Consider the following 24469-nt stretch of genomic DNA (forward strand, 5'->3'; position numbering starts at 1 on the left):
TGGAGCGTGTAGGTGATTTGCAGAGCCATGTGGAGATGGAGGAAACCACAGTGTATTACCCGGGCCCACGTTCCAGCAGGCAAATGCATCAAAGGGCTGATGCAGGTTGCTTAAAAGCAGAATGAGTCAGGAAGGAGTGCTCACCCTGTGGCTTTGTGTAACCTTTAAGCCACCGTCCCACAACCTTTCGTATTGCCAACTCATGCAACTTTGGCCTTAGCACCAGTCAGTCAAATTCATCATGGGGTTTTAGCTTTAAGGGCAGAGCTTTTTTTAAAAAAAATTAAAGAGATCATTGTGATGTTTTAAAAAAGCTAAGGAAAGAGCTAGAGGAAGCATCGTCAGTATGAAGATAACAGGGGCTGTGGGGGGAGGGAAACAGGCATCCTTCCTGATCCTCCCTGCTCATCCAACATTAAAGATTGAAAGACCCCAAAAGGCCCATTGGAGCCTCAACACTGCACTACAGGCTGGACCTCGCTCCATCAGCTCCAATGGACAGGTCACATTGTCCACATGCCCGATATGAGACTCCCAAAACAAGCGCTCTACTCAGAGCTCCGGCACGGCAAGAGCACCCCAGGTGGGCAGAGGAAACGCTTCAAGGACACCCTCAAAGCCTCCTTGAAAAAGTGCAACATACTCATCGACACCTGGGAATCCCTGGCCCAAGACCGCACAAAGTGGAGGAGAAGCATCCGGGAAGGTGCCGAACACCTCGAGTCTCTTCGCCGGGAGAATTCCAAAGATTCACGACCCTCTGACAGAAGAAATTCCTCCTCATTTCCGTTTTAAATGGGAGCCCCCTTATTCTGAAATTATGCCCCCTAGTTCTAGATTCCCCCACGAGGGGAAACATCCTCTCTGCATCTACCCTGTCAAGCCCCTTCAGAATCTTATATGTTTGAATAAGATCGCCTCTCATTCTTCTAAACTCCAATGAGTATAGGCCCAACCTGCTCCCACCAGAGAAAATAGTTTCTCGATCTACCTTCTCAAATCCTTCAGTCAACTTAAACACCCCTTAATCTTCTATACTCGAGGGAATACAAGCCTAGGCTAGGCTATGTAAGCTGTTCTCATAATTTAACCCTTTTAGCCCCGGTATCATTCTGGTCAATCTGCACTGTACCCCCTTCAAGGCCAATATATTCTTCCCGAGGGGACACTGGGAGAACTTCCTTCTTCTGCATGGCATGGGATCTTTTACGTTGACCTGAACAGTTTAACGTCTGATCCAAGAGAAAACATCTCCGAGAGTGCAGCACTCCCTCAGGTGTGGCTTTTGTTGTTAAATGGGATGTACTTATATTAGAAAACAGCATCAGGGTCTCCAAGGAGAGAAGGAGCTACACTTCTTGGTGGGATCCAGAAGCCAAACTGAAACACTGCATAGACACTTGGTATAGAAGGATACAGCACAGGAGGATGACATCTGGCACATAGTACCTGTGCTGGCTCTTCATAGTCCTGTAGTTTTTACCCCCTTCAAGTATTTATCCAATCCACCTTTGAAAGTTCCTATTGAATCTGCTTCCACCGCCCTTTCAGGCAGCGCGCTCCAGATCACAACAACTTGCTGCGTAAAGAAAAGTCTCCTCATCTCCCCTCGGGTTCTTTTGCCAATCGCCTGAAATCTGTGTCCTCTGGTTACAGATCCTCCTGCCAGTGGAAACAGTTTCTCCCTGTCTGTAACAACCCCTCATAATCTTGACCACCTCTATTAAATCTCCCCTTAACCTTCTCTGCTCCAAGGAGAACAACCCCAGCTTCTCTAGTCTTCCCACATAACTGAAGCTCCTCATCCCTGGTACCATTCTAGTAAATCTCCTTTGCACCCTATCCAAGGTCTTGACATCATTCCTAAAGTGTGATGCCCAGAATTGGACACAATACTCCAGCTGAATCCTAGCCAGTGTTTTATATAGGTTTATTATAACTTCCCTGCTTTTGTACTCTATGCTTCTATTTATAAAGTCAGGGTCTCGTATGCTTTAACAGCCTTCTCAACTTGTCCTGCCACCTTCAGACAGTTGTGGATCTGAACCCCCAGGTGTCGCTGTCCAAGGATCCCATATACCTGTGCTCATCAATAAATGTCACCCTCAATTAAGAATGGCTCCTGCCAAGAAGTGTGGAGAAAAACAAGGCTGTTTCAGCTAAGGTGAACACACACACAAAAACACACTTTATTGAAACCCCATATTTCATAAAATCAGTATGAGCTGAGACTTCACGATTCCAGTATAAACTGAACAGTGGTTCACTCACACATCTTAGACCATTCTTTACCTTTGATCACTACATTCCATGCATACCACCAATAAATCATAGTACATCAAGGATACATACAAATGCTAACAGAACACCATAAACCCAACAAACATGCACTTCCATAAACACAAATGACCCGATTGCCCGGATAAACTCTTCCCATCATTTTATTACCATGACCAGAAGTGACCCAATTCCCCACCTGATCGTCACTCAGGTCAGCCTTCTCATCTGTGGAGATACATTTGCCTTAAAATTCCCTTACACAACTTACGACCCATGCTCAGCAGAAAGCTCTTTTAACTCATCATGTGCTGGTCCCACAGACGGCCCAGAAAGAACATTTGAGGTACTCGGGTAATGTGAACCTTCGTTTCCACAAGAGCAGTCTTCCCTTCGCCACATTTTCCCTGCTTCCCTCCCACACTGCTATAACCATTTGCACCTCCTCTGGACCTATCTTTTGTTTCTTTACTTGTCCCATTATAACCTCCTTTTGCCTTGCACCATCAATGTTGCCATTTAATCCTGTGCTCCACATCACAGCTCTCTTCCTTTTGTTCTTTCCTCCTTCCCCCTCCCTCTTTTTCCTGACTCTATACTTGCTTAAAAACTGTTAAATCTCCAACATAGAATGATATAGCCTGCTCTTCGGCCCATCGTGCCTGTGCCAGCTCTTTGGTAGAGCTATCCAATTAGTCACACTCCTTTGCTCTTTCCCCATAGCCCTGCAAATGTTTTCCCTTCAAGTATTTATCCAATTCTCTTTTGAATGTTACTATTGACTCTGCTTCCACCATCCTTTCAAGCAGTGCATTCCAGATCACTGGCCTGTAGTTGCCGGGTTTATCCCTTACCCCTTTTTAAAAAAAAAACAGGGGTGTAACATTTACAATCCACCAGTCACCAAGCACCACCCCGTATGCGAGGATTGGAAGATTGTGGCCAGAGCCTCCACAGTTTCCATCCTTACTTCCCTCAGTAACCTAGGACGCATCCCATCCGAACATTGTGACTTTTCTATTTTGAGGACTGCAAACCTTTAAAGTAGCTCCTTTATCCTGTCCAATATCGCTACTGCCTCCTCCTTTACTGTGATATTGGCAGCATCCTCTTCTTTAGTAAATAGAGAACATAAGAACATAAGAAATAGGAGCAGGAGTAGGCCATTCGGCCCTTCGAGCCTGCTCCGCCATTCAATGAGATCATGGCTGATCTTCTGCCTCAACTCCATTCACCGGCCCTATCGCCGTATCCCTTGATGCCCTTACTAGTCAGAAATCTATCGACTTCTGTTTTGAATATACCCAATGACTGAGCCTCCACAGCCCTCTGGGGTAGAGAATTCCAAAGATTCACCACCCTCTGTGTGAAGAAATTTCTTCTCACCTCAGTCCTGAATGGCCTACCCTTTATCCTGAGGCTGTGGCCCCTGGTTCTAGACTCCCCAGCCAAGGGAACACTCTCCCAGCATCCACCCTATCAAGCCCTGTAATAATTTTGTCTGCATCAATGAGATCCCCTCATTCTTCTGAATTCAAGATAATACAAGCCTAGTTTACTCAATCTCTTCTCATACGACAGTCCCACTATCCCAGGAATCAATGCAAAGTACTCATTTAGTACCTCAGCCATGCCCTCTGCTGCCGTAAGATCTCCTTTTTAGTTCCTAATCAGCCCCACCCGCCCTTTGAGTATATTTATAAAAAAATTGGGTTCCCTTTTATGTTAGTTGCTAATCTATTCTCTTACTCTCTCTTTGCTACTCTTCCCTTTTTTAGATCTTTTGCACTTTCCATGTTCAATTTGGTTCTCTACTATATTATGAACCGTACAATTTATATCATGTTCCAGTTCTGACGAAAGGTCACCAACCTGAAATGTTGGGGGAATTTGAACCCCAAAAAACAGGTAAAAAGTTAAAACACTGAATCCCGACCCCAAACTGCCCACTTTCGGTTTTAATGGGGGTGAGGCGAGGTGGGGCGGGGGTCGAGCAGCCAACCCACTGCCAAATTTAACTCTGGCTAGTTCAGTTTTCCAGGCCTCCGGCAACCCGCCAGCTAACGTAAGGTGATGACAGCTGGATCCAGGAGGTGAGTACCTTTCCACTTACCTGCTGGATCCAGCGTCTCTGCCTCATCTGCAATCTGAGATCTCTCTCCCTCCACCCCCCCCCCCCCCAAAACCACCTCCTTGTGCCCCCCACCCCTCAGCCTCTGATGCCCCCCACCCCCCAAATCGCCTTCCTCCTCTGGCCTCTGACCACAACCCACCACCGCCCCCCCCAAATGCTCCTCTGGACCCCAATCGCCTTCCAGGCCTCCTCCCTCCAGCCCCGATTGTCCTCCAACCTTCAACAACCCTCCCCCCCCACCGATCCCTCCCTCCCTTCTCTCTAGAGCTGCTGGCCTACCCGCCTCCATCTGGCTGGCTGCGGGCAGGCAACAGAGCTTTGAAATGTTACAACAGCAAAATACTGCGGATGCTGGAAATCTGAAACAACAGAAAACGATGGAAAAATTCAGCCGGCCAGGCAGCATCCGTGGAGAGAAACAGCGTTAACGTTTCAGGTCTGGGACCCTTCATCATTGAAATGTTAATCAGGCCCTGCTGTTAAATTCGGCCGGGCCTGCGGGAAACCCGTTTTCCCGGGTTTCCCAACACCTGCTCCCCCTCCAAATTAAAACTCCAGCCGTTAGCTCGGTTTCTCTCTCCACAGATGCTGCCTGACCTGGTGAGTGTTTTCCAGCATTCTCGGTTTTAATGTCTTGTTGTTTTGGTTGGAGGAATCAATGTGTTGCGTTCAGCCTATTTGATTGTGCTCTGCTCACCACCTCCAAACAAAAAGTAGGTTGACGTTGAGATTTGCTCTAACCTCCCTAAAATATGGGCGAGACAGTAATAAGCTGCAGTCGCCTCGACATACAGCTAATTGAAAGGTCACACAACTAGAATGTAATGTTACACCCAGCAAGTGTTTCCTCCAGGCTTGTTTTCTTTGAATAATGAATAGGTTTTGACCCTCAAAATACATTAAAATGTCTTGAAAGTGTTTTTACACGCACGGACGGACATTCATTTATATAGCGCCTTTCACGACCACCACCAACGAAGTACTTTTTGAAGTGGAGTCATTGCTGTAATGTGGGAAACACGGCAGCCAATATGCGCACAGCAAGCTCCCACAAACAGCAAAGTGATAATGACCAGATAATCTGTTTTAGTGATGTTGGCTGAGGGACAAATACTGGACAGGACACCGAGGAGAACTCCCCTGCTCTTCTTCGAAATAGTGTCCTGGGATCTTTTATGTCCACCTGAGAGCGCAGACTCTCAGTTTAACGTCTCATCCGAAAGACATACATGTATGGAAAACCAATACCAAACGGCCTCATCTGCCCTCTCATGTGGATGTAAAGATCCCATCTCGAAGGACAGGAGAGCTGCCCCGGTGTCCTGGCCAATATTTATCCCTCAACCAACACCTTCAAGAACAGATACATCTCATTGCTGTTTGTGGGAGCTTGCTGTGCACAAATTGTTTGTTGCGTTTGCCAACAAAACAAGGGCCTGCAACATTCCAAAAGCAATTCATATATTCACAGAATCACAGAAATTCACTGCACAGGAGGCCATTCGGCCCATCGTGTCTGTGCCAAAAATTCATTGGCTGTGAAGCATTCCGGGGCATCCTGAAGACATCACAGGCACTACATAAATGCGAATCAGAGTTAAGCTTCAATGATTTATACCTAGAATAAATGCACGCCTTACTTCTAGGGCGAATTAAACAGATCAATGTTGCAAAAATCATCACCTGACCAAAGCGTGCCCATGAATCTTGCTCAACTTTACAGCAATATTCAACTATTGAGTAAAACTTACGATTTACACACCGCACCTGTACACCATTGGTTTTCATTCCCATTAACTGAAGGCAAGGTTCAGTTTCTAATCTCCTCCTCCTGTAAGATTCAAATGCGCACCCTTTGAAGTCTTAGAATGTTGAACAAGCGGTTTAAATCCATCTTACAAGAGAAAAAATTACTAAAAATATTCATTATTGCAAATGGCCAAACAGGATTTAAAAAAAACATTGCTTTTCCTGTTCAGTAACATTTGGCTTGCTGCATGCTCAGGAACACAAGAACAATTAGGACCACTTTCCGTTCAAACCACAGGCTGTGGAGATCCATTCTGGAGCTTACTTACTTTGCTGTTGGTTTAGTTGTTGCTGAAGTGCTTCAGCTGTGCCCGATAGAGCTCGATTTATAGACAGGAGGTTCCGCCTCTCAACACATGCTTCCTCTCGCTCCTGCTGCAGCACTTGTGTCTCTGTGCAGACTGAGGCAAATGTAGCGTCCTTGTTACAGACCTGAAGAACAGCATGAAAAACTGGTTTGCTGTGCGCTCATTAGGTAAAAAAATTATACACATACACACATTTCACATAGTTATTAACATATTATAACACACACGGTCAGCTGTGGCTCAGTGGGTAGCACCCTCGCCTCCGTGTCAGAAGGTTGTGGGTTCAAGTCTTACTCCGAGGACTCGAGCACATAAATCTAGGCTGACACTCGCAGTGCAGTGCTGAGGGAGCGCTGCACTGTCGGAGGTGCCGTCTTTCAGATGAGACATTAAACCGAGGCCCCGTCTGCTCTCAGGTGGACGGAAAAGATCCTATGGCACTATTTCAAAGAGGAGCAGGGGAGTTATCCCCGGTGTCCTGGCCAATATTTATCCCTCAATCAACATAACAAAAACAGATTATCTGGTCATCATCACATTGCTGTTTGTGGGACCTTGCTGTGCACAAATTGACTGCTGTGTTTCCCACATTGCAACAGTGACATATATACACACACATATACATATATATATATATATATATATATATATATATATACACACACTCGCTATAAATACACACAGGTTATGGTTACTTATGAAAGTGTAACTAAGTTCTGATAGTTCCTTTTGAACTTTTATTAAAAATATACTGACAAAAATCTTTTTGTAAGACCAGTTAGCTGAAATAAACCCTATGGTTAAAATTGATAAAAAATACACAAACTGCTTTAAAGGTACAAGCAACCACCCACACCATCTCCCTCACTTCCTTCAATACCGAACGCCACAAAACTTCAAAATAGCTCACCAGTGAAAGAATTCTTCTCATACAATCCAGGGCATTATCGCTTTAAAAAGTCAGAACAAAAAAGGCACACGCCAACCATTACAGGCACTTTTGAGAGACATAAACTTGCCTCTTTTTGCAGATCCTCAAGCTGTTGGCTAACTTGGTGCAGCTGAAGTCTGTAGCCAGCTGCCGCTTTCTCCGTTAGCTGTTGCTGTGCTTCGAGCTCGTGCAGCCTGTGGGACCAGCAGAAAGCCACAAGTTCACGGTGACATTAAAGCAGCACACACCTGCGAAAGGGGTGGCAATCCCCATGTACTAGGACCCTCCTAAAGCACTAGTATCACTGCACACACAAACATCAAAACTCAGCAGCGATCTGCTGCTCTCTCCCCCCACCCCTCCAATCATTAAAACAACACAAGCTAAACAGCCCTTACAGAAGTGATTCCGTTTCTATGCTTCCATGTATGTCACTGACAAGCTAGTAAACACAATCCCACTGCTTTAGCAACTCACACAGCACTCATTTATCTTTTCTTTATATCTCGTGTGTTAGTGATGTGTTAACACAGACTGCTAGAAGCTTGGAACAGCTCTGCTGGAATTTTTCTTTTAAATTTCAGTTCTACATAAATGCAATGAAACATTCCCCATTAGATTGTAACTGTGATTTATTACTGTGGAACAACAAATACACTAATTTAGATAAAATATTGAAGCAATTTTTATTGGTACTCCACAAGTCAACACCACATTCTTTGGCACTAAACTGGGGAAGAGCGGGGACGGCTGGTGCGAGAGGTGCGAGTGTCGCGCAAGCAGTTAAGACGCATTGTTGGGGATTTGTAGTGGATCATTACCCTGCATGCAGTTTGTACTGACTGGGAGTATTTGATACCAACACTGGGTACAAAGGAACACAGGAGGAGGAGGCCATTCAGCCCCCTCGGACCTGTTCCGCTATTCAATTAGATCATGGCTGATCTGTATCTTAACTAAATTGCACCTTTACCCACCTTGGTTCCGTAAATCCTGAATACCCTTACCTAACAAAGAACCATCAATCTCAGTTTTAAAATTTTCAATTGACCTCCAGCCTCAGCAGCTTTTTGGGAGGAGAGTTCCAGATTCCCACTACCCTTTGTGTGAAGAAGTGCTTCCTGACATCACCCCTGAACAGCCTGGCTCTAATTGTAAGGTTACGTCCCCTTGTTCTGGTCTCCCCCACTAGAGGAGATAGTTTCTCTCTATTTACCCTTTCAGCTAACTTGGAAATATATCGTCATTCCTTCATCGTCGCTGGGTCAAAGTCCTGGAACTCCCTCCCTAACAGCACTGTGGGAGTACCTTCACCACACGGACTGCAGCGGTTCAAGGTGGCAGCTCACCACCACCTTCTCTAGGGATGGGCAATAAATGCTGGCCTTGCCAGCGATGCCCATATTCCATAAACGAATAAAAAAACTCCTTTAATCATCTTTAACCCCTCAATCTTCTATATTCACGGGAATACAAGCCTAGTCTATGCAACCTGTCCTCATAATTTCACCCTTTAAGTGCCTGAAAGCAGAATCTTCATTATCCAGCAAGCCACCCGTCCAAAACCAATGAATTATTTCCGATTTCACCGTCCACACCTGGTGACTTCTTTCTTCTTCAGGTGCAGCTGCTCAGTTTTGCTTCTCCGAAAGTTGCTCGCCAACCTTACGTACACCTGGTCTGCGGCCAACTTCTGTTCCTCCAAGGCACTGATGCTCCGGAGCCATTGACGTCTTCTCTCCTGCAGATTATCCTTCAGATGCTGAAACAATGAGAGAGAATTAAAAAAGGGCAAACCGACCGCTCAGAGGGCTTTGTTATCGAGGAGGCCAAAATCAAGGCGCGCTGGTTGAGAAGGGCAGTACTGCTGAAGCAGCTTTTCCATGGTCCCATCAGCCATGTGTACCACAGTGCAAAGCAATGTTCCATTCGGTCGCATGCAACAAGGTGCCAGATCCAGATGCTGCCAATGGGAGAGTGGCTAGCGTCACCGCTAACAACGACTTGTATTTATATAGCGCCTTTAACATAGTAAAGCGTCCCAAGGCAATTCACAGGAGCGTTATCAGATAACATTTGCCACTCAGCCACACAACCTCAGGTGACTGAGGTCGCACCCGACCAACCTCAGGTGACTGAGGTCGCACCCGACCAACCTCAGGTGACTGAGGTCGCACCTGGTGCAGACAATCCAGCAGCCCGAGCCTGGCCAGAAACTTGAACAACCACCGGCCATGCGCAGAAAGACCGGCCAGACGCACGCACGTCGTGAGTCACTCTGGCCATTGTACAAGTTGTTCTTAAATTTAGCCTTATAGCAAACTGATAGCTCAGGGAGAGGGGGGGTGGGGGGAAGAGGTACACTCACTGCCCGGGGTACACTTCAGGGACGCGTTTCGTGAACCAGGGATTCTTCCGGGTACGTTGTTCACCTGAGGGCACATTACCTCATCCGGGGACCATCCCTGGAAAACGGGGATGTACGGTCACCCTACCCTAGTCCGAGGCATGGAGCGTGTACACACAACACAAAAAAGTGAGAAATGGAGGTTAGAAAGAAAAAAGGTAGAAATAGATTATTAGTTTCACTCATATTTTCAGGACTTCGAGCCAGTGACTAATAAGTGGGGATGGAGTTAGGGGGGAAAATGGTTAAAATGAGACAAATGTAGCTACAGATTAGGAAGACTCAAACATTGCATAAAAGTACCTTTGCACATTGATTCGGAATAAAATGAGACGACATTCCATTTCCATCTGAAGTTAGGATTGTGAGCTCATTTTAGTTACTTCCCCTTAAAAAAAAAAAAGCAGCAACTTCCTTTATTAGATTGCAAACTTCAAGCCTACAGTGAATGTGGCAAAGAGCGATGATTAAAACGAGTTCATGTGAAAGCTATTTTGACAACTGACTGCTTGGAAAGTAGGAATTAATTTACTTGAATGTGTGTGTGTGCGTGCGTGCGTGAGGGAGGGGTGCGGGAGAATGGGTAGAGAAACTAAATAAAAGACTTACATTTATATAGCGCCTTTCACGACCACCGGACGTCTCAAACGCTTTACAACCAATGAAGTACTCTTTTGAAGTGTAGTCACTGTTGTAATGTAGGAAATGCAGCAGCCAATTTGCACACGGCCAGCTCCCACAAACAGCAATGTGATAATGACCAGATAATCTGTTTTTGTTATGTTGATTGAGCGATAAATATTGGCCAGGACACTGGGGATAACTCCCCTGCTCCTCTTTGAAATCGTGCCACGGGATCTTTTACATCCACCTGAGAGCGCAGACGGGGCCTCGGTTTAATGTCTCATCTGAAAGACGGCACCTGACACTGCAGTGCTGAGGGAGTGCTGCACGGTCAGCCTGGATTTTTATGCTCAAGTTTCTGGAGTGGGACTTGAACCCACAACCTTCTGACTCAGAGGCGAGTGTACTACCCACTGAGCCACAGCCGACATAGTAAGGTGGATCTGTGGGAGAGGGACTATCTGAGCATCAGATTTCAATCAGAGGAATTAAAAAATATTGGCCCAGAAATTCGGGTCCCAACGCGCAAGTACGCACGGGGTACTCATGCGTGGACCCGATGGAAGTGCCGGTTTCTTGCATGCACGGGAAGCCGGCACTTCCGATCCTCTGAACAAAGGGGTTCAGAGGTCGAACGCATGTGCGCGGGAGTCTGCGCGTGCGCTTTGAACTTCCGTTTTTAAAAAATTTAAACAGGTTTTTCCGTGAGGGTAAGTCTTTAGATTTTAGAAATGTAAAAACCAGGCGTAAGGACTGCATTTTAAAAAGGTAAGTGGTCAATTAATTAAAATTAAAACATTTTTTCCACAGGTTTATTATTTTTAAATACTTTAAAAGCAAGGTAAGTTTATTTTTAGCCCTGTTTTTTAATAAAATTATTTTTCAAAAATTTAAATTATTGTTTAAAATAGTTATTTAATGTAATTTATAGTTTAATTAAAAAGTGTGATTTAAAAAAAAATTATTTGAAGGTTAACTACTGTTTTGGGCCCTCAGCATTCATACGTTTTGACAGGTCTTTCTGGCAATCTTATGAATGGGCTTTTCCCTCCCCCGATTGGCTGCCCATGGCTCACGTGATCCCAGGGGACGCATCGCACTAACTACGCCCCTGGGACACGCCAGCACAGTGCGCCGGCCTCTGGGCCAGGCCCCGGAGAGGAATTCTACGCAGGCCCAGAGCTCAACTGCCGGCGCGCTAGGTAAGTGTAGGTCGGGGGCTTGCACCCGCGGGCAGCCCCCAACCCGAATTTCTGGGCCATTGTTTCTTCAGTTTGCTGGTTTGCAGAAAAAACCACTCAGTGAAGATGATGCACTTCACTAATAAAAGAGGAAGGAGTTAGGGGGAAGATAAATGTAGTTACAAGTTAGGTCTGAAATTGCTCACTCAATGTCACATTGATTAGAAATTAAATGAGATACCTCAAGTAGAACAATTAAACTTAATTCAGACTTCCCAGCTCCTTCCTCATCATAGAATCATACAGCACAGGAGGCGACCACTCGGCCCCTTGTGCCTGTGCTTGGAATGAGCTAACCAATTAGTTCCACAGCCCCCTGCTCGCTCCCCATAGCCCTGTTCTAATCAAAAGCCCAGCAAATGAAACAAAGAAACATTGCAAGGTTGAAAATACAGCTCCTGCAGTCTTGGCCTCCTCCTCCTCCTCTCACCTCCTCCAGCACCTGGGTTGCCCTGCTGCATGATGCTGGAGGTTGTCGAGGGGTGTCAATTTTGGGCCCATCAGGGGTCAAGAATGTGGGGCAGAATCCCCTCATCAGCAGTAGGGAAGGCTGGATTGAGACAAGTGAGCAAGTGCGGAATGGGGGCTGGCCACATCCACCAACAGGGATTGAAAAAGGGGGGGGGGGGGGGGGGGGCGGAAAAAGTTATTTTTGACAAGAAAAAAAAAGAGGACCAAGATTTCACTGCTTAGGCTGGTGCTCCGAACAGTGGAGTCAAAACTGGCACTGGCAGAGGCTGTGCGGACCTTCACAGTTCGGAACGAATGTGGCTCCAAATTAATAGGGGTCAAAATATTTCAAGTGAGTAATGGACCATAATGCTCAAGTTACACACTGATCAACCGTGGCTCAGTGGGCAGCACTCTCGCCCGGGAGTTAGAAGGTTGTGGGTTCAAGTACCACTCCAGAGACTCGAGCACAAAATCTAGGCCAACACTCCAGGTGCCGACTTTCGGATGAACCGCTCAGCTGGACAGTAAAAGATCCCAAATAACAACAGAAAACACTGGAAAAACTCAGCAGGCCAGGCAGCATCCGTGGAGAGAGAAACAGAGTTAACGTTTCAGGTCTGGGACCCTTCAGAACTGGAAAAAGCTGGAGATGTAACAGATATTAAGCAGGTGCAGAGACAGAGGGGGAGGAAGGAATTGAAGGAATATTCTATGCTTTTGTAAGAGGCAGGAAAGATAAAATGTTGCAAATGGGAATGGCAAAATTATACAGCATGAAAAATGGGGGCAGGGGTTATAATTTCAAATTGATGAACTCATTGTTGGGTCCAGAAGGCTGTAAAGTGCCTAATCGAAAGATGAGGTGCTGTTCCTCGAGCTTACGTTGAGCTACATTGGAGCAATGTAATAGGCCGAGGACAGAGAGATCAGAGTGGGACTGAAGCGATGAATTAAAGTGACAGGCGACCAGAAGCTCGGGGTCCCCCTTACGGACTGAACGGAGGTGTTCAGCAAAGCGGTCGCCCAATCTGCATTCCGTCTCCCCAATGTGGAAGGGACCGCATCGTGAGCAGCGAATACAGTATATTAAATTGCAGGAAGTACAAGTAAATCGCTGTTTCATCTGGAAGGGGTGTTTGGGGCCCTGGACAGTGGGAAGGGAGGAGGTATAAGGGCAGGTGTTGCCTCAAATCTATCAGCATAACCCTCTATTCCCTTCTCCCTCATATGCTTGTCTAGCCTCCCCTTAAATGCATCTATACTATTCACTTCAACCACTCTCTGTGGTAGCGAGTTCCACATTCTCACCACTCTTTGGGTAAAGAAGTTTCTTCTGAATTCCCTATTGGATTTCTTGGTGACTATCTTATATTGATGGCCTCTAGTTATGCTCTTCTCCACAAGTGGAAACACTATCTACTCTATCAAAACATTTCATAATTTTAAAGACCTCTATTAGGTCACCCTTCAGCCTTCTTTTTTTCCCCCAAGAGAAAAGAGACCCAGCCAATTCATCCTTTCCTGATATGTATACCCTCACGTTTGGTATCATCCTTGTAAATCTTCTCTGCACCCTCTCCAGTGCCTCTATATCCTTTTATAATATGGCAACCAGAATTGTACGCAGTACTCGAGGTGTGGTCTAACCAAGATTCAATACAGGTTTAGCATAACTTCCCTAATTTTCAATTCTGTACCTCTAGAAATAAACCTAGTGCTTGGTTTGCTTTTTTATGGCCTTGCTAACCTGTGCCGCTACTTAGTGATTTGTGTATTTTTACTCTGAGATCCCTTTGTTCCCCTACCCCACCTAGACTCGCACCCTCCAAGTAATAAGTGACCGTGTGGCGGAGCCACCAAAGGACCCAGAGCGGTTGTACATAATTCCTTTAACAGCAATGTAGTTACTGTCTGTGCCTGTACCTTTAATTACACTGTTTGACTGCACAATGTCTAGTTACCTTTACAGCACGGTGTCAACGTGATGTCATGCCGTTAGTCACGTGATGCCCCAATGGTGGGAAGAACGTGATGACGTCATGAGGTCAGTCTTCTGACCAGAGGATCAGTCCTCGTGGAGCCCTCAAGGAGAGTAGACCTGTTATTGATGTGTTCTGGCAGTTTCCAGTTTAAACTTGTTTCATTTCATTAAAGTTCATTATTTTAATTGCCTGAGTCGAACTCAGTCTTTGATAGGAACCTCCGTTCCTACAACCTCCTTATTCTTTCTACGAAAATGTAATACCTCACATTTATCAGTGTTGAATTTCATTTGCCAATTATATGCCCATTCTGCAAGTTTATTAATGTCCTCCTGTAATTTGTTCCAGTCCTCCTCAGTATTGACTATACCCACCAATTTGGAGTCACCCTCAAATTTAGAAATTGTGTTTTAGATTCCAAAGTCTAAATCGTTAATATAAATTGTGAATAACAGTGGTCCCAGCACTGATCCTTGTGGAACACCACTACCCACCTTCTGCCACTCTGAATAGCTACCCTTTACTCCCACTCTCTGATTTCTGTCCTGAAGCCAGCCAGCAATCCATTCTGCTACTTGTCCCCTGACTCCACATTCTCTGACCTCGTTCATCAGTCTATTATGGGGAAACTTATCGGGGGCCTTCTGAAAATCTAGGTAAATTACATCTACTGCATAACCATTGTCTACTCTCTCCGTCACCTCTTCAAAAAATTCAATTAGGTTGGTCAAGCAAGACTTTCCCTTTTGAAATCCATGCTGACTATTCATTACTATGTTTTTGGTTTCTAGATGTTCTTCTATTTTCTCCTTTAGTAGGGATTCCATTATTTTTCCTATCACTGTTGTTACGCTGACTGGTCTATAATTCCCTAGACATGCTCTATCCCCCTTCTTAAATATCGGTATTACATTAGCTATCCGCCAGTCCTCTGGCACTACACCTTTTTTTAATGACTTATTAAATATGTGTAGTAATGCCTCTGCTATCTCTTCCCTAGATTCTTTTAAAAGGCGTGGATGCAATCCATCTGGACCAGGGGTTTTATCCTCTGATTTTGATTAGTTTATTTAATATATCCCCTTTTATTTTAAATGCTCTTAACTCATTACTAATCTCATCATCCAATGTCATGTCCACCTGTTCCATCTCCCTGGTAAATACTGAAGCAAAATAATTATTTAATATTTCTGCCATCTCTCTATCGTTACCTGTGGTATTATCCGGTCTATCCCTTAATGGCCCTATTCCCATCCCAACCTTCCTTTTTTATTGATGTGCCTGTAAAATGCTTTACTATTTTGTTTTATGTTCCTTCATAATTTAAATTCACAGTTCCTCTTTGCCTCCCTAATTGTTTTTTTGACTTCTCTCCTAATCTGTTTGTATTCTCCCTTATCATGCACGCCCCTGCTGTCTATGTACTTAATATATGTCCCTTTCCTTACCCTCAATTGATCCCTTATGGCTTTATTCATGCATGGAGTCCCATACTGTTTAGTTTGTTCTTTCCTTTTAGTGAATATATTGTTCCTGCACTCTGTTGAACACCGTTTTAAATGTTTCCCATTGCTATTCTACTTTGTTGCTTGCCAATATCACATCTGCTCATTATCACATTGCTGTTTGTGGGAGCTTGCTGTGTGCAAATGGGCTGCCATGTTTCCCTACATTACAACAGTGGCTACAATGCAGAAGTAAATCATTGGCTGTAAAGCACTTTGGGATGTCTCGAGGTCTTGAAAGGTGCGCTGTAAATGTAATTCCTTCAAAGTACCAGCTCCACTCAGGGGCCGAGTTACAGCTCATCCACTCCGTCCAGTTTGGCACCAATGCTGAACTTGTGCGGTGCAACTCAAGTGAACGGAATCTGAAGCGAAGCACAGCAAGACTATGTCCTCAGAGTAGTCTCACACCTCTTCCCTCTGGCATCGCAGGCGTTGGATCCGGATACAGTGGAGCTGAATTCATACCACACTGGAGCTGTACAGGTACACAGTTAGAGTCATAATGGCACAGAAGGAGGCCATTTGGCCCATCGAGTCCGTGCCAGCTCTCTGTAGAGCAATCCAGTCAGTCCCATTCCCCCGCTCTATCCCCGTAGCCCTGCAAGTTTATTTCCCTCAAGTGCCTATCCAGTCTCCCCTTGAAAACATTGAGTGTCTCCGCTTCCACCACTTGTCAGCAACGAGTTCTAGGTCCTCACCACTCGCTGCATAAAAAAGTTTTTCCTCACATCCCCCCTGTATCTCTTGCCCAAAACCTTAAATCTGTGTCCCCTAGTCCTTGTACCATCAACTAGTGGGAACAGCCTTTCCCCGTCTAGCCTATCCAAACCCATCATAATCTTGCACACCTCTATCAAATCTCCCCTTAACCTCCTTTGCTCTAATGAAAACAAATCCAGCTTCTCCAACCTGTCCTTGTAGCTAAGATCCCCCATCCCTGGAACCATTCTGGTAAATCTCCTCTGCACCCTCTCAAGGGCCTTCACATCCTTCCTAAAGTGTGGTGACCAGAAGTGGACGCAATATTCCAGTTGTGGCCTCGTCAGTGCTTTATATTCGTCCTGATCATCTGGGCTGCAATCTGGCAGAGCCGATCGCCTGCCCTTTAATGAAAAAAAGGTGCGTTCAAAATCCACCCCGTGGTGTGAATACACCTTTAATAACATACAGAACCAGGTCTGCAATGGCAGGGTAGAAGTCTCAAGAGAATGCCAGATAGGAATTTTAAACTTAAAAAAAAGTTTAAAAAAAAGTTAGAATAGAATATTTAACTTCAAATTAAAATGAAAGTTAACAATAGAATAGGGAAGAAGCCAGAGAAATCAGGGCAGATAAAGCAGAAGTTTGTAGAGGTGTTTTGTTTGTTTTATCACAGGATTAACCTCTCAGAGGAACAAGACACTAATGCAGGTTTGTTGGAAAGTCACACAAGAACTGAATTCATTCCCTAAAAGGTATTCCCCACAACTTCGGTTTGAAGTGCAAATTAAAATTTAAAAAAAACTTCCTAAAACCAGAATTTAGACAATATAGCCGAACACTGAAATGGTATCTAGGATGAAAAGCCCACCCTTAATAAAATAATAGTCATACAGCACAGAAGGAGGCCATTCGACCCATCGTGCCTGTGCCGGCCCTTTGAAAGAGCTCTCCAATGAGTCCCACTCCCCCCTGCTCTAACCCCATAGTCTTGCAAATTTACATATCCAATTCCCTTTCAAGGCAAAGCTTTCAAAATTAAGTGTTCACAATGGTCCTGTATTTAAAAGCCATCAGAGCGCAGAGCGCATCGCGAAGGCGGTCAGACACCCTGTGACATGTATCTCGTCATTCATGTGGAAATGACGAAGTAATACTGGGCGGCCTGCTGGTGGCGCTGTCCAGGGAGAGTATAAATACTCGGGCATGGGCCCAGCTTGCTCAGGACATTCTTTAACAGGAACTAGTAAAGGACAACTAGATCTCCATGTTGAAACACAGTTGATTAAAGCCTTGTTTAATACTCAGACCAAGTGCCTAGTAGTTTTCTTACGTCACCCTGCGTGGAAGATCTGACCTGGACCACTGCCCGTGCACATCTGACTTCCTCCATCACTGTGTAATGCCAGCAGTTTGATGCCAGATAGCAAAACCACCATAGACCCTGCTCCAAACTGGCAGTACAGATCTCCAGTACAACCGCATTTTCCAAAGCGACTCGAGAAGCTTTCGGTCCTGTATTAACCCTGCCCGCCAGGCGGGAATGGGGCAAGTGAGCGGGTTTTGCTCCCGCCGCCATTTTAACCCCGCTACTTATAGGCGCCGCCATGGGCAGGCAGGTGCCTTATTAATATTTGAGAGTCGGGGTCCGATGATGTCATTCGGCCCTCAAAGTGTTTGCCCGATTCTCGCAAATCTGAGTAACATAGTGCCAGACCCGCCAGTGAAGTTGGTGGGCGTCAAGACTGGGGTCAGAAGAGGCCCAGTAAGTTTAATGTTTCACTTGTTTTAATAGAACGTTTCCTCGTGGGTCATGGGGAGCAGGAATGCTGGTCAGGTAACGATTCCCGCTAGGCTCCGGAAGTGTTAAAAGGCCAGGGAGTTACGTAGGAACAGGAGGAGGCCATTCAGCCTCTCAAGCCTGTTCCGCCATTCAGTCAGATCATGTCTGACCTGTACCTCAACCCTATTTTCTTGCCTTTGATCCATATCCCTTGATGTCCTGACCTAACAAAAATCTATCGATCTCCATTTTGAAAATTTCAATTGACCCCCAGCATTCACAGCCTTCTGAGGAGAGAGTTCCAGATTTCCACTATCCTCTGTGTGAAACTGTATTTCTTAATTTCACTCCTAAATGGCCTGGCTCTAATTTTAAAGATCTGCCCCCTTGATCTGGATTCCCGCAACACAGGAAATAGTTTCTCTATCGAAAATGATTAAAGGATTTGATAGGGTAAACACCGCGATTAGATCACCCCTCAACCTTCTAAACACGAGCGAATACAAACCACGTTTATGTAACCTGACCTCAATTTGCTTAAAATTAACCAATCCTGCCATTGTCAATGTAAAGGGTGTTTCCTAGCCCGCCTCAACCTGCCCACACAACACACCCACCCAGAGTTACAATCCGGGCTTCTAATTCAATGTGGGAGGGGGAGGAAATGCTTCTGCAAACATCAGGTTACATTTATAGGTACTACAGAAATAGCAGCTAACCACAGGCTACGATGGACACTTGACAATGTAAAGTTTACCCAAATGCACTTGTAAATGAGACACCTGTGCCGACAGGCTCATGGTCAACTGCACAGCACAAGAAATGACAATATTCAGCCCGAGAGCACCACTGGTACAGAGAATTCCCTTTGTGGACGTAACCCAACAACTGGGATCTGGGAATCTGCTGGATATTCTTCACTTCTTTTTGACCCAACAAATGGAGACAGTCAAATCTGATCTGACCAGTGGCACTATCACTATGTACCCTGCCATAATGATTAAAATACATCCAGTGTCAGACCATTATGTATTAAAACTATATTGAAGTCTTCAAAATGATTAACCCTTCCTCCCCCAAATTTTCTTCCTCTACATCCCCTTGCAATCACCGACTCCTGCTGGGTGTACGTGTTTGAGAATGTCACACTTGGAATGCTTGCTGGGCAAGTCCTCAATTTCTACCATTTAACAAGTGTTGCCAGTCCTCCCTTAAGGGCAATTAACATTTGTGTACAAAAATCTGCAGAGCTTCCAAATCCCCCTGAGCTAAATAGCAAGAGGGTTTTAACCTATAATCAACAGGTGGAGATCAGAAATGAATGCAAGTTTTACAAAATCGGGGCATATTATAAAAATAATTCTCAACACCAAGTACGTTTGAAGAAATCCAAATTTTAAAAACAGGAACTATCACCTCAAATAAACAATGATGATTCAAAGCCAACCGAGTCTGTAACCTAACTGATGGACCAGGTCGTTTGTGATCACAACAAAGCAATCTTATCCGTACGATCAGAGGCAGAGCTGGTTAAACCCAACTCGCTCCAAGCTTAAAACAACCCACATATACGTAATATACTTTGCACCACTTCAAAGGCTGAAAAGCTCATTTGCAAGAGGAGATCAGAGTAAGCTTCACCCTTTGAGACTTACCTCAAGCTTAGCTTCATTCAGATCTTTGCAGTTTATTTCCAGTTCGGCTATTTGCGTCAACCACGTCACCAGCGCCTCAATTTCTTCAGAGAGCTCGGTTGTCTGCAAAGTATTTCGACATTTATATATTTAGAAGCCAGTCGCTGAAAAAAAGGGGGCGGGGAGGGGGGGAGCTTCACTAACCCTTTGGATTTCAATGGTCTTTGACATGAATCAGTCAGTCATTCATGAAAGAAAGACTCTCAAAATAATACTGAGCGGCCTGCGGGTGGCGCTGTCCAGGGAGAGTATAAATACTCGGGCACGGGCCCAGCTTGCGCAGGACATTCTTAACAGGAACTAGTGAAGGACACAACTAGATCTCCATGTTGTAAAACAGTTGATTAAAGCCTTGTTTAACGCTTAGACCAAGTGCCTAGTAGTTTTCTTACGTCAGCCTTTCTGCCCCAAATGGGAGAAACAGCTGGCATTACATTGCGATTAAATAAACGTGAATGAAAGAGCAGAGATCATTCCTGGAAAATAGCTTTAGGTCGCAGAGACCATTCACGTGAACCTGTAAATCACCGACCAATAACAACTTGCATTTATATAGCACCTTTAACGCAGCAAAATGTCCCAAGGCGCTTCACAGGTGCGTTCAGTCAAAATTTGACACCAACCACGTAAGGAGAAATTAGGACAGGTGACCAAAACGGTAGGTTTTAAGGAGCATCTTAAAAAGGAGAGAGGGAGGTTTGTGGAGGGAATTCCAGTGCTTGGGGTGTAGACAGTTGAAGGCACGGCCGCCAATGCTGGGTGAAGGAGGTTGGTGATACACAAAGAGTCAGAATTGGAGGAACGCACAGATCTTGGAGGGTTGTAGGGCTGGAGGAGGTTACGGAGATAGGGCAGGGAGAGGCCATGGAGGGATTTGAACACTAGGATGAGAATTTTGAGAGAGAGGCATTGGTGGACCAGGAGCCAACGTAGGTCAGCCAGGGTGAACGCGACTTGGTGAGAGTTAGGATACGGGCAGAGTTTTGGATGAGCCCAAGTTGGAGGAGGGTGGAAGATGGGAGGCCAGCCAGGAGAATAGTTGAGTCTGTTACCATAGCCAACTATGGCAAATACACAATAGCACAGATAATGGTGTTGTCACAGGTTAACACTCAAGAGGCAGTTAAACTAAACTAAAGGAGACTGTGGAATATTGAGAGATGCAATATGGAATACTATACTAGGAGATACTTTGCAGTTAAATGTTCACCTTGCATTGCTTTGACATTCGTGTGCACGAGTACAAATTGCCAGAGACACAAAATGGGCAGAGGAACAATAATGATACCACAAGATTACAAGGCAAATACGGAGGTAGAAGACCACCCACCCAGAAAGAGCCGACAATCTCCCAACTGCCTCATCCAATTGTTTAAATAATTCCAGGACTTCCATCTCCAATACTGCTTTCAGAAATCCATAGCAGGGGTCGATTGCTCTTTGTCGGAGGAATTTCCTGGCCTCCGTGCTACGTGAGCCATGTACTAGTTTAGATTGGCGTCTATTGTCCTACTACAGTTTGAGCTACGAAGTCATTCGAGTAATCACAAATTGCTCTGGATTCGACAGTATTTTGTGTAAAACTAAACCCTAATTATTTGACTGGAAGAGAGATTTGCAGTTTGTGAAAAAAATGTTTTACACCAACAATTTAAAAGCTCCTTCAAGAAGTCATTGCGTAAATGCACAGGATGTGGCACTGAGGCATACAGGAGGTTGTTGCAGGTTTGATCTCTGCTCTATGCGGAGTAGACGAGTCTCATCAAAGTCACGATGGGAGCGACGAATTAGCTTCAGTGTTCAGTGAGGGGATCCGAACCGAGATTCCTGCTCCCAACTGTTACTGAATGACCACTGCTGTAAGAATTGTGTACAGAGGTCAGTTGAGGACAAGTCTGAACAGGCTGGGGCTTTTCTTTTAATTATGAAAGGGTTCGATAGGGTAGATGTAGAGATGTGTCCATTTGTGGGGGAGTCCAAAACTGGGGGCCATAAATATAAGATAGTCACCAATAAATCCAATAAGGAACTCAGGAGAAACTTTGGAAAAACTTTAGTGTGAGAACGTGGAACTCCCCAGGGAAAGGTCGGGTGGTGGGAGCAAAGAACCGTTTGCCTCTGCAGTTGCTTATAAACTGTTAAAACTCCAACTCCTTCCAGTTCTGATGAAAGGTCATTGACCCGAGACATTAACTCAGTTTCTCTCTCTCTCCAGAGGCTGCCTGACCTGCTGAGTGCTTCTAGCATCGTCTGGTCTTGTCAGATTCCCAGCATCCACAGTATTTGGCTTTTATGTTACCACCAGTCTCTGTGCAGGCTCCCACACAGTATGGCCATGCTAGCAATAGGACTATACCCCAGATAAAGTCACCACCTTCAAGGTAGGAGGGGTGAGGCGAGACAACAGAAATGTGGTTGTGCACAAAGAATAATTCACCCTCACCAATGTGAAGAGGTCACAGTAATTTCCCGACTTGTGGTTCAGGTTTGACAACATATCAACTTATGATTACAGGTACAATTATTGGCTTCACTGTTATTTAATTTCACTTGAACATCTTACCAGAACATACCACACTGGGAGGAACTGGGTTACCTGTGCGTGGGACCACAAATAGCACTTCCATTACCAGAGGTTCTCCATTTATATGTTTTCCAAAAAGACTTTAGAATATGCCCATCACTCAAGCAGCCCTGCCAGAAACAGTTTAACTTGTCATTCATCTCATTTGCTCTTTGTGGGGCCCCGAATGTGACACCATCTTCCTTCCCTGCAGCCTCTACCACGGAGAAGGACAAGAGCAGCAATGTCATGGCCACGTTATAACCTCCATGTTTCCCTCCAAATCACACACCATCCTGACTCAGACATTTGTTACTGTTCCTTCATCGTTGCTGGGTCAATATCCTGAAATTCTCTACCTAACACCATTGTGGGAGCACTTTCGCCACAAGGACTACAGTCATTCAAGGAGAAGGCCCACACCACCTTCTCATGGGCTGTTCCTCGTTGCTCTGAGATGGTGATGATTGGAGTTCTCTTTACCAGTATTGCACACATCACTGGAACAAAAAGAAAATTGTCTGCCATGTTTGCCTATATAGACAGTGACTACACTTGAATTCATTCGATGTGAAGCGCTTTGGAACACCCGGAGCATGTGATAAGTACCATATAAATGAACGTTTTCTTCATGGAGTCTAAAATATTTAATTTCAATTTTGGGTGGAGGAGAATTTGAGGCCTAGTATGTTGTAGCACAGATTGGGAACTTCGAGCCTGGAGAATCCAGGCATTAATCTTAGTCGTGCTCCTGGGACCAGGTACCTCTTTTAGAGAAGGAAATCAAGTTTCAGAGCAACATTGTGGCTCAGGTGGTAGCACTCTCGCCTCAGGAGGTTGTGAACTCAAGTCCCACTCCACCACTTGAACACATAATCTAGGCTGACACACCAGTGAGGTACTGGGGTAAGGCTGCACTGTCGAAGGTATCTCGTTCAGATGAGATGTTAAACCGAGGCCCTGTCCGCACCATCAGGTGGACGTACAAGATCCCAGGGCACTATTTGAAGAGCAGGGGAGTTCTCCCACTCTCGGCCAATATCTATTGCTCAACCAACACCAAGAAAAATAGATTTCCTGGTCATTTAACTTATTGCTGTTTATGAGATCTTGATGTGTCGCGATCGATTGCCACCTCTGCCTACCAAATAACAGCGACCACACTTCAAAAAGTGCTTTGGGATATCTTAAGGTTGCGAAAGGCGCTATATAAATGCAAATTCGTTCTTTGTTTTACAGTTGCAGCACAGTACTGATATTAAAATTTGCATAATGATGCTCAAGTCTCTGGAGCGGGCCTTGAACCCACAACCTCCTGCTCGAGAGGAGAGAGCGCTACCCCCAGAGCCACAGCTGACACTATGGAACAAGGTTGTATATTCTGCCTTCTTCACCTCGCCAAACTGCACTGCATTAATCAGGTGGAAATCTTACCATCTGTGTGGCGATCATTTTGAATTGTACAGCTGCCTGCTCTGGCCCAGGTCCCTGCAGCAACATCAGCACCTCCTTGTCCAGCGACTCATCGAAGTCTGTCGTATTACAGTCGGAGACCTTTGACCATTCGGGACTATTCATCTTAAAAAAAACAAGAAACGTGCACAAAACACAAAAGAACTTTTGAGCTATTATTTCAAAACAGTATTCTTCAAATAACTCGACACGAGGATTCAAAAAACAGTACGCATGACCTATTTTCCTGCAATAGAGCACCCAAACCAAGTGGTCAGCGAAAACTAAATTCAAAAGTTATTTTAAAGGGCACCTCAGATTTGCACTCTGATCCGAACACGTTGAATTTAGCACAACTACTGATCTTCAAATTTTAAAAATGTTTGCAAACTAAATAATAGAAGACTTAAATTTATATAGTGCCTTCACGGCCACCGGACGTCTCAAAGCGCTTTACAGTCAATGAAGTACTTTTAAGTGTAGTCACTGTTGTAATGTGGGAAACGCAGCAGCCAATTTGCGCACAGCAAGCTCCCACAAGCAGCAAAGTGATAACGACCAGATAATCTGTTTTTGTTATGTTGGTTGAGGGGATAAATATTGG

At 45.0% G+C, this 24469-nt stretch overlaps 2 protein-coding genes and 1 pseudogene across 6 annotated transcripts in view; 2 read left to right on the forward strand and 1 right to left on the reverse strand.

Annotated features, from left to right (window-relative positions):
• The window catches only part of dnai7 (dynein axonemal intermediate chain 7), a 227593-nt gene extending 213325 nt beyond the window's left edge, over positions 1 to 14268 (forward strand). The window contains exon 11 of the mRNA XM_086009971.1: positions 14154 to 14268. Within this exon, the coding sequence (XP_085866097.1) occupies positions 14154 to 14183 (30 nt within the window). The 3' untranslated portion in view covers positions 14184 to 14268. The remainder of the gene's footprint in view (positions 1 to 14153) is intronic.
• The window catches only part of LOC147105528 (tyrosine-protein phosphatase non-receptor type substrate 1-like), a 535426-nt pseudogene that overhangs the window by 412322 nt on the left and 98635 nt on the right, over positions 1 to 24469 (forward strand).
• Positions 1 to 24469, reverse strand: part of LOC147105533 (inositol 1,4,5-triphosphate receptor associated 2-like) — a 176700-nt gene that overhangs the window by 93015 nt on the left and 59216 nt on the right. For 4 of the 5 annotated variants that reach the window (XM_086009964.1, XM_086009965.1, XM_086009966.1 and 1 more), the window contains exons 15-19: positions 23848 to 23991; positions 19812 to 19913; positions 9058 to 9221; positions 7548 to 7653; positions 6490 to 6652 (exon numbers count right to left, since the gene is read on the reverse strand). In XM_086009964.1, coding sequence (XP_085866090.1) covers positions 6490 to 6652; positions 7548 to 7653; positions 9058 to 9221; positions 19812 to 19913; positions 23848 to 23991 — 679 coding nt within the window. The remainder of the gene's footprint in view (positions 1 to 6489; positions 6653 to 7547; positions 7654 to 9057; positions 9222 to 19811; positions 19914 to 23847; positions 23992 to 24469) is intronic. The other variant, XM_086009967.1, reaches the window with a different exon arrangement.

The sequence above is a fragment of the Somniosus microcephalus genome, chromosome 17 (assembly GCF_052327205.1).
Source record: "Somniosus microcephalus isolate GS21.2 chromosome 17, FLI_Smic_1.0, whole genome shotgun sequence".
Lineage (NCBI taxonomy): Eukaryota > Metazoa > Chordata > Chondrichthyes > Squaliformes > Somniosidae > Somniosus > Somniosus microcephalus.